Raw genomic sequence first — 9,999 nt, 5'->3', positions numbered from 1 at the left:
TGATGTCTCCCGAGCCTGATCTCTGTCTCCCGAAGTCTGGAGGTGGCTCCAGCAGCGCCTGTTGTCCCGCTGGGGAACAACATATTTCTTCAGCTGGATGGCTCTCTTGCAGTGTGCAGCAACACCAACAGGCTTGTTGTGGCAGCCATGGGGACATATTAAACGTATGTGCGCATTAGAAAAAAAAACAGCGAACATGGCATCGAGTCGCTTGCAAAGACACACGCTGTATTCAGGAAAGCGCGTTTTTAATCGCGGCTGTAATATCTGTATTTTTAAAAAATGAAGCTGCAGACACAAAGCAGAGCGGCGAGATGTAGACTTTAATTATAAGAATGAGAACAGACTTAATGTTCTTTGAAAAAGGAAGTGATTAAATGTGGAATCCCGAACATTTGATATTAGTAACACATTTAAGGAGATGAGTGATCTTTTCAAACACATCATCGCCTTACACCTGTCACAAGAAGTGTGACAGGTGTAAGGCCGAGTGTCTCTGTCTATCTCTGTCTAAACACAGATTTATATATATATATATATATATATATATATATATATATATATATATATATATATATATATATATATATATATATATATATATAAAACGATTGAATATTTCCACTCTCCTTTAGCTTAGGCTACTTGGAAAACAATTAGCTGTTTCTATAGACGGAGCCATATTAAATAAATTAGGCACCCCTTGTTAATTACAACGTGATTAAACGTTTTAATTACGTTACCGATAATGTGGCGTAATTAGCAAAGAGATAAGATAATAGGCTGCTATGACAAGTGTGTGGATTTACAATTTAACGGTGTTCATTACTTTAAAAGGAAAAATCCACTTTTATTGTCATTCATTAACGTGCAGCCTTTACGCATAGATTCCAACGTAGAGGAATAACAAAAAAAATTCATTAGGTACAATTCGTGATTCTTCAGGTATTTTCTTTTTTTTCAAGATTACAAAATATGGTTATATATTTAGTATAATTTCATATGATTTTTACTTTGGATGCTAAGATAGTAATCGAGTCACTTGCCATTCCTGTTTCAAAACTCTGTGCAACCTTTAGTTATCGTAGTAATCAGTTTTTTCCCCTTTACTATAGCGGAAAAACTTGTGTAAAGGGGAGCTGTCCCTGTCCGTCGTGATAATTTACTCCCATTGCTCCCTCCGCGTTCAATATTTCCATGTAATTTTTTAAATTCAAGATTTTAAAAATATATAAATATTTTCTGTTACAACAAACCGGGATTCCGACTTTTATTGGACACGGTGTTGGTAACGAGGTGTTGGTGGTGTTGGTGATGAAGTAGATTCATTTGAAATAAATGCCTTGTTGCAGACTGCCCATGCGCAGAGTCCCCAGCGGCGGCGGCTGTGGTGGTGGTGGTGGTGGTGTGGCTAATGAAGAATAATAAATCATGAAAGGGTTTTTTTTTTCAGGTGCGCTCAAAAGGGTGTGTGTGTGTGTGTGTGCGAGTGTGTGAGTGAGTGAGACACTGAGAGCGCTGTAGAGAGAGAAGGGAGAGGGTGTGTGTGCGCGTGTGTGTGTAAGAGAGAGAGAGAGAGAGAGAGAGGCGGAGAGAGACTCAGTCTGCCCTTCGCCTCAGAGCAGAGGCAGTTCGGGTCCCCGCAGCATTCAACGTAGTCGAAGAGGTACAATACAGAGACTGTCATCGCCATTACGTCTCACTTACGGTCATATCAAGACGGAAACTTTTGAGGAGAAAAAATAAACAGGTCAACGAGAACGGCAACAGTTTTCAAACTTGAAGTATTTTTGGAAATCCTAAGAGACGGAGAAAAACTTTTTTTTCTTGCTGGCGTCGTTGATGAGGAGCTCTGCCAAAAATAATCCAAGGCACACAACAACAACAACAAAGAAAACATATTGTGTAGTTGTGAAGGTGGGGGGCAAGCTGAAGGAGAAAAGGCACAAAGTGTTTTTGAACCATTACGCCACAAGTCCACAACGGGAAGAGGTATCATCGGCGCTCGGCTGCATGGTTTGTTGGCGTCTGTGATATCTCATTCGCCACAAAAAGACGAGACGCCTCTCCGTTACCTCCGCGCGCAATAATAAATAGATGTGATTCAGTGTTGGACGACCGTCTTCAGCCGACACTTTATTCGACAGTGACTTGAGATTCCTGCGAAGCAATTGGGCTTCAACTCCCGACCAGAGGAGGCGGAGTCTTAACTTATTAAAAGGAACTTGCCGAGGCTTGGACGCCCGCAAATATGATGATGATGTCTCTGAACAGCAAGCAGCCTTTTGCCATGGCCCACGCCAGCTTGCCCGAACCCAAGTACTCGTTGCATTCCTCCTCGTCCTCCACTCTGACTTCCAATGCACCTTCGTCCTCCTGCTCATCCTCCCGACACAGCAGCACCATCATCAGCAGCAGCGGCAGCAGCAGCAGCAGCTCGGAGGCGATGCGCAGAGCCTGTCTCCCAACCCCACCGGTATGTATTCTGCATAATCACTGCTTAAAGGCACATTTTGACAGCCCACTTTTTTTTTTCGTTGCTTGATGTTTTTTTCATGTCTGCACAGCAAATCACCCAACACCTCCATATTTTTTTCCCTCCTCTCTGCTCAACTTATGTATTCAGTCGGCTTTGCCTTTCGTATTAATTTTTATGACCTGGGATGTTGCATGTGTCTTGTTTTGTGTGCTCCCTCCTTTTTTAGGATTTCTTTTTTTCACATTCTGGAAATGTTTTAAACCGAGGAGTGGAGGGAGAATTCCCTGCTGACAGTTATGTGTGCATTCTATTTGCAATTGCAGAGCAATATATTCGGAGGCTTGGATGAGAGTTTATTGGCCCGGGCTGAAGCTCTAGCGGCGGTGGATATAGTCTCGCAGACCAAGAGCCACCACCACCCACCACATCACAGTCCCTTCAAGCCGGACGCAACCTACCACACCATGAACACGCTCCCCTGCACGTCGTCTTCCTCCTCTTCCTCCTCGGTGCCTATCTCTCATCCATCCGCCCTGGCTGGCCACCATCACCACCACCACCACCACCATCACCACCAGCCTCACCAGGCACTGGAGGGGGACCTGCTGGATCACATCACCCCTGGACTGGCACTAGGAGCCATGGCAGGACCCGATGGCTCGGTGGTTTCCACGCCTGCGCACCCTGCCCACATGGCGGGCATGAACCACATGCACCAGGCAGCTATCAACATGGCTCATGCCCACGGGCTACCGCCGCACATGGGCATGAACGACGTGGACGCCGATCCAAGGGACTTGGAAGCCTTCGCGGAGAGGTTTAAGCAGAGACGGATCAAACTCGGGGTTACCCAGGCGGATGTAGGGGCAGCTTTAGCCAGTCTGAAGATTCCTGGGGTGGGCTCCCTCAGCCAAAGCACCATCTGCCGATTCGAGTCCCTCACGCTCTCACATAACAACATGATCGCTTTGAAGCCCATCCTGCAAGCGTGGCTAGAAGAAGCCGAGAAATCACACAGGGAGAAACTTAATAAACCCGAGTTGTTCAACGGCGCGGAGAAAAAGAGGAAGCGCACGTCAATAGCCGCACCGGAGAAGAGATCGCTGGAGGCCTATTTTGCCATTCAGCCGCGTCCCTCCTCGGAGAAAATCGCAGCAATCGCAGAAAAGCTGGACCTGAAAAAGAACGTGGTGCGGGTCTGGTTTTGCAACCAGCGACAGAAACAGAAACGAATGAAGTACTCTGCATGCGTCTGAAAAAAAAAAAAACAACCCACCACCCTCAAAAAGACTTGGAACTGTTTAGAGATGATTTGTATCATATTTCCTATCTCACATGTTTTTTTCAATCATCGATGACTTTGTGCTTTGAGCTTTGAAAAAAAAATCCTGAAATCGAACAATGACTGACAAAAAAGAAAAAGAGAGAAAAAACTCGAGAGAGAGAGAGAGAGAGAGAGAGAGAGAGAGAGAGAGAGAGAAAGAAAAAACAGATCCAGTCACGTCTTTTACTCGCTGAGAGGAAGATGTGGAGTCAAGTAAAGCGTCGTTTGACAGAGCAAGTAAGACCACTGTTTCCACACTTACTATGCTTCACCTTTTTAATGCCAACGCAGTATGACTTACAGGACTCTACGCTTTAATTTGTATTTATAATTCATTTCAAATGGTGACTATAGTTTGGGTTAGAACTCCCACCTTCCCCACCCTCAAAGTGAAAATAGCGGGGCCATTTTACTCAAAGCACTTGGTTGGTGAATATTGGTGTTTATATTTTTGGCTTATAGGATAAGCTATATCCCCCCACCCCCCTCCAAGTTCATGACAGTGCAGTCTGACATTTATTCAGGGTCCACGAGGGGGATTAAGAGGACCACACACCACTTGTTCTTTTAAGCTAATATTAGATTACTGCCAAATATCCTTGTGTAAATGAATAACTTCCTTGTCTCTCTCACACACACACACACACACACACACACACACACACACACACACACACACACACACACACACACACACACACACACACACACACACACACTTCATTTTGTGTCTAAATGTGGTATTAATTCCACTTATTTTTGTTACCACATGTGCTCAAAGTCGGGGATCTATTTTTCAAGATACCCTGGGTTTGGATTAAGTTAATGTTAATATTATTCTAATTATTATTATTATTATTATTATTATTATTATTATTATTATTATTATTATTATTATTATTATTATGCCTCATGTGGGATTATCAAAACAGGGTGGCTTCTACAGATTTTTTCGCTATTTAAAAGAAAATTTGATTTGTCGCCGGCTACAATAAGTTTACAATCCAGCGTGGGCCGGTGTCTTATGAAGTATTTATTGAGTGAGGTCATGTTTACTTCATTATATATTTATTGGGATTTCCCCCCACCCACCCACCCCCACACTACCACCCCACCCCCTTCTCCTCCTCCTCCTCGTTTTGCTTGAGAAAATCAAATTCTGACAGCAAGTTAAGCGTGTTGTTCTGGTTTAAAGGGAAACGACTGTAAAACGTACGGTCACAAAATTGTTTTTGCGACTTTTAACGTCTGAGATGGTACAATCGAGATATATATGAGATAGTATTCTGTTTTTATATTATTTTATGTATGTTTTCCCCCCCTCTCCTGCTATTTATTTGTATAAATATACGCGCATCGTTATGGAGTCGTTGCTTGTTAAATCACCTTGTTTAAGTAATGTTTTGTTTTTGTTTTTGTTTTTTTGTTTTTCTTGAAGAGAAAAAGAAACAGCTTCATGGAAGTATACGTGTACAATGTAAATATTTCATTGGAACCAGTCGATGCACATAAATATATCCGTACAGGTTTTTGCTGTATTGCTGTTTAGCTGAGGTAACTTATTTCTGTAATGTATGTTGCTTTTGGTTCCCTGGTTAAATAATTCTATTAATTTATTACATCCATGTAATTTTAATTAATTAATTTATTGAACTGCAATATGTGTTTCATTAAAGAACAAACTTTAACATTTAATCGGACGTTTTTCCATGACTACACTGTGCAAAGTGGCTCTCCCAGACATATTAATATTCTTTTATTTATTCATCTATTTATTTATTGATGAGGAGGAGGGAAACGGTTTAGCTGTGGGCTACGCAGCTCTTTTTTTTCTTCTTCTTCTTCTTTTTTTTTTAGAGATGGCTGGTGGATAGAGCAGACGTTATTGGAGTATTTTTACTTCAAATACCTCTCTCTTTTAAAAAAAAATGACATGACTTGTTGGTACCAAAATGTGCCCAGGTTGTTTTATTTATAACACAACATGTGGACTGTCACAGTCCTTATGAGCAAGGCATAACCACCAACCCCACTCCCTATACCCAATCTGTTCTCTGGCTTATCCGGGCAATATAAGAGCATGAGATGAATACCAAAAATTAAAATGTGAAATTGCTTTTCTTCTTCTTCTGCTTCTTCTTCGTCTTGCCTTTCTGGTTTCGCCACCCTCCTCCAGGCCTAGACATAAAGCAGGCCCTACAGGAACCACTTCCCCTCTATTCCATCAACGTTAAAGACACACGTGGCGTCTCCACTGACGTGCTGCCAGCTTATGTAGCTCACTGTTGCCTTACCTGAGAGCAAATGCTAATATTCTATTAGAGCCTAATCAGGGGGTCTGTGGAGAGCTAGATGGGTCCCTGGAGCGCAGACTTGCCAGATGTCAGCCCGCCAGAAAAACAGCTCGCCTGCCAACGTGCCCGACTCTATTTAAATACACACTCCAACATGCTTCGCTCGTGCATGCGGGCACACAGGCTTTGAAGCACAACCTTTGGTTCGTAGTTATCGTTAGATATGAGGAAGAGGAGGGTGATGTGATGTCCACATATTTTGTTGTTGTTGTTTTGTGGGGGGTCTTCGGGGCTTACTGGTCTGCTGGTTTGCTGAGCGCTGAGCAAGCGTTTCAGCACCATGGACAGATCCCTGACAGGCCGGAGGAGCCAAATATTAGCATTTCTGAGACCTGTCATCCACCTTTACACCAATTATTTACATCACGTGGAATGCATTTTCATGGGATTGTTTCTGGATCACTTCAAACTCATTATAACAGTAAAACAAAACAAAAAACCCAGGATGAAACGAGATGACTTTTTAAATACTTTAAATCTGCTTTAGAAAAATTACATCAGGTGATTCTCAACATATTTTTATAGATTTAAAAAATATTATTTTACACATGCAGTATTTCCAAAGAGTGTCAAACAATATTTCGTGTAAATGACATAAAAGATCCACTAATATCTTAATTAATTTAAATGTGAGGAGTGTACCGTTCGTCTGTATTTACACACCTCATTAAAATTAGTCCTATCTGTAAAGCAGCGCCTTCATTAAAAAAAGAAAACTCATCCATAAACCAAATATGCTGAAGCGCCACCCTCGTGACATATTAAGGGTATCAAAACGACCCTATTAATGAGACAGCGGTGATGGTTCATCAATTAAAAGATGCTCCTGGTGAGTGCTTCTAATTTCCCCTAAACGAGCCATTCACTTAATACGTTAATAAGAGCGAATTATTAAATTACACATCGAATTATGAAAACCAGATAATTATGAAGAGCGAGTTAAGCAGTCATTAGCCATCCCTGTTAATTACCGCTGGTCAGGGAGGGCTGCCGAGTGAGTGTCTCATCGGGAATTGAAATTAACTTTATGCAGTGAGCTTCGCTGCTGCAGCTCTGCACAGGAAGACAGACAGACAGACAGACGGGCAGGCAGCGGGCAGCTTCTTAACCAGACGGCTATCGCCTGTTTGGTTTAAACATATTGGGCGAAAATCGATCTGGATTCTTTGATAGCGAATCAATGTGACCCCAGCACCGAAAAAATACGCACACACACATAAAGAAAAGGCCCAAGCACAAAGAAGAAAATCGAAGGTCTGTTTTTTTCTTTTCTTCTTAGACATAAAGGCGATATATATATATAATAAACATTTAAGCCAAAACAATTTACCTTAAAGTCACAGACACGTCTGCTCAGACCACGCTGCACGGGCTCCATACATTGAAGCACACGCGTAAGAAAGACACCGTGGGAGCCTTCTACAAAACGAAAAGGGCAGCGCTGTTTCCTTTTGTTATAATTACGCCCTCTGTTTTATTTTTCTCTTTCCCCAGAACAGTTCCCCCCTCTTTCACAGGGATACTGATGAAATTTTAATGAAGCCAGGGACTGTCGGAGCTCCGCCCGGGGACCTGAGAGTAGAATATTTTAACTGTACATTTACGCCAAGTGTCTGCCTTCAAAGACGCGACTGCTCTCGAATTAGACGAACTGTGAGCCATAAAGTGAACGCGCCGCGCAACACGCAATCCCGTATTTATCATCTGTTGGCTGCTCCACGCCTCCAAAATACTGTACAAAAGCCCCGTCAGATGGCCGCTTGAATGCGAAGCGGCACACGCTATTTGATAGTGTCGCCAATCAGTTGTTGTTGATGCAATATTAATCAGCCATCAATAGTCATTAGTTTGTTAAGTGTTCCCCAGAATCTAATCGATGGAGTAGCACTGGATGGCTGGAGGAGGTTGGTGGGATACTTTCTGATCTGGGATGGCATGCAAAGGAGGGAAATCCACACTCTGTGTGCCAGTGAAACAGCCCTTCTCTCTCTCTCGCTGTCTCTCTCGCTCTCTAATACACTAGCTAACGCACGTGCACGTACAACCCAAATCCACGTGCACACTCCGAAATCATCACGTCTTTAAACGCTGTGTTGTTCGTCAGATGGGTAAGGCTAGCTTGTTAGGCAAGCATCCACTTTACTGAAATTGTAAACTTGAAGCTGATAAAATGTTTATTTCTTAGTAAATAATCATGAAATAGGATTTTTATTTTCCAGTGTGGTGGTAAAAAGTGAAGCCAAAACGTTTGCCTTTTAAACCCGAACACTTTCAGAAAAGGCCCGCGCTGCATAGCCTTTATTTTGAAATCTAACCAGAAACGAAGACTCGCTATCCGCACATGCGTCAAGAATACGCTCTTCATTAAAAATGTATGACGCTGCTGCATTTAAACTCGTACCTTTATTTGAAGTCATTCATATTTTTTGATGAACGAAATAAAAGGAAAGGTGATGATTTCTAAACCGGGAGCAATAACAAGAGTGGCAAATTAAAACCGTAGCATAGCAAGAAATTATAAATTACAATTTCTGTGAGGGGAAAAATAGTTTTTTTTTAAATAAAATAAAAAAAACAGAAAGAAAAGCCCCGTTAATTTAATAGCATAGGAAACATTCATAGCCTTCAACTAAAATAGCTCAGGGGCATGATTAGAGGGTGGGTGTTGAGAAGCCACAGTCACCCCTGACATTTGGCTAACACCAAAACAATGATTTGGGATGCTAAACCAAGTTCCTACCTTCCCACCCCCCAGAGCGTTTTCACATCTCCCCTACATTTGTAAATGAAAACAATAAACTTTCTTTTATTCTTTTAAGGAAAAAAAAAAGATTTCTTTCTTTGCCTTCATTGTTTGTCAGGCTGGTGCAGTTTTGTGAATTTTATTTTTTCCTCATGAAACTAAATGAATATTTGAATGCTTTCGCTTGAGGGGGAATAATGTCTACCCCCCACTTAGACTCTTTCAATACAGTTATCTCCAACATGGTGAGCATGTTTTAGACTTTATGAAGGACAGATTATATGTGTTAAATAAATTTAGCATTTGGATGTGAGCAGGGTTTGTCAATATAGATAACAATAAATAATTAATTATATCCTCAATAGAAAAGTCTTCCTATTAGGATCCAGAGCCTGCTGTGGTACAAATTAATCTCTTGTTGTAATAAAGTTCACCATTACGTCATAAAAAAAAATATCCACATGCATTTTGCAATACAGCTTCGTACCGCTAGGGGCGTGCAGGTGCAAAATCTGGAATAGTAATTAACTGTAACGTCAGTGGAGGCTATAAAAAGCTACTTGGTGGGAAAATATATTTGAACATTTTAAACACATCATTTTAGTGAAATCGACTTGACTATGTGTAAAAATATATACCAAAGAATTATATTTTTGGTATATATTAAACATTAAACAATATTAAAAAAAAATCCTCATTAGTTACTTTTGAAGCAATATTCAATTAAGGCTTTGTAATCCCGATATCATCTTCACTGATCCTTGAACATATTGATTTTCAGATTTTTGTAAAGTGTAGTTCACGTACCGCTCCGTGAATTTATATCACAAAGGTACACAATGCTGTGGAAATGTGGTAAAACCTGAACTCTCTGTGTTATGTGTCACAGAAAAATCCAGTTCATAAGGGTGTGTGACAGGAGTGTGGAGTCATGTGATGATATGAAGCATATTTTAGAAATGATACAATGGTTCTTCTCTGAAGGGCTAAACTGAAAAATTAAAAATAACAAAAATCAAGCTCTCATCATGGTATATAAAAATTACTCATCCATATTTTTATATTAATGTCAGCATTAAAATCATTGTGTCAACATTGT

The 9,999-nt window shown here is 41.2% G+C and overlaps 1 protein-coding gene across 1 annotated transcript; it reads left to right on the top strand.

Annotated features, from left to right (window-relative positions):
* Positions 1–1,637: 1,637 nt before the first annotated feature.
* Positions 1,638–5,448, top strand: pou4f2 (POU class 4 homeobox 2). The gene is made up of 2 exons (XM_085408537.1): positions 1,638–2,476; positions 2,803–5,448. Exons 1-2 carry the CDS (start codon positions 2,252–2,254, stop codon positions 3,733–3,735), a joined length of 1,158 nt encoding a protein of 385 aa, XP_085264663.1. The 5' UTR covers positions 1,638–2,251; the 3' UTR covers positions 3,736–5,448.
* Positions 5,449–9,999: the final 4,551 nt, after the last annotated feature.

This window comes from Rhamphochromis longiceps, linkage group LG6 (assembly GCF_057381845.1).
Source record: "Rhamphochromis longiceps isolate RC_006_pf linkage group LG6, R_longiceps_female_GT1.1, whole genome shotgun sequence".
NCBI classification, from domain to species: Eukaryota; Metazoa; Chordata; class Actinopteri; order Cichliformes; family Cichlidae; genus Rhamphochromis; species Rhamphochromis longiceps.
Note: the sequence above shows the minus strand (reverse complement) of the source record. Positions and strands in the feature narration are given on the sequence as shown.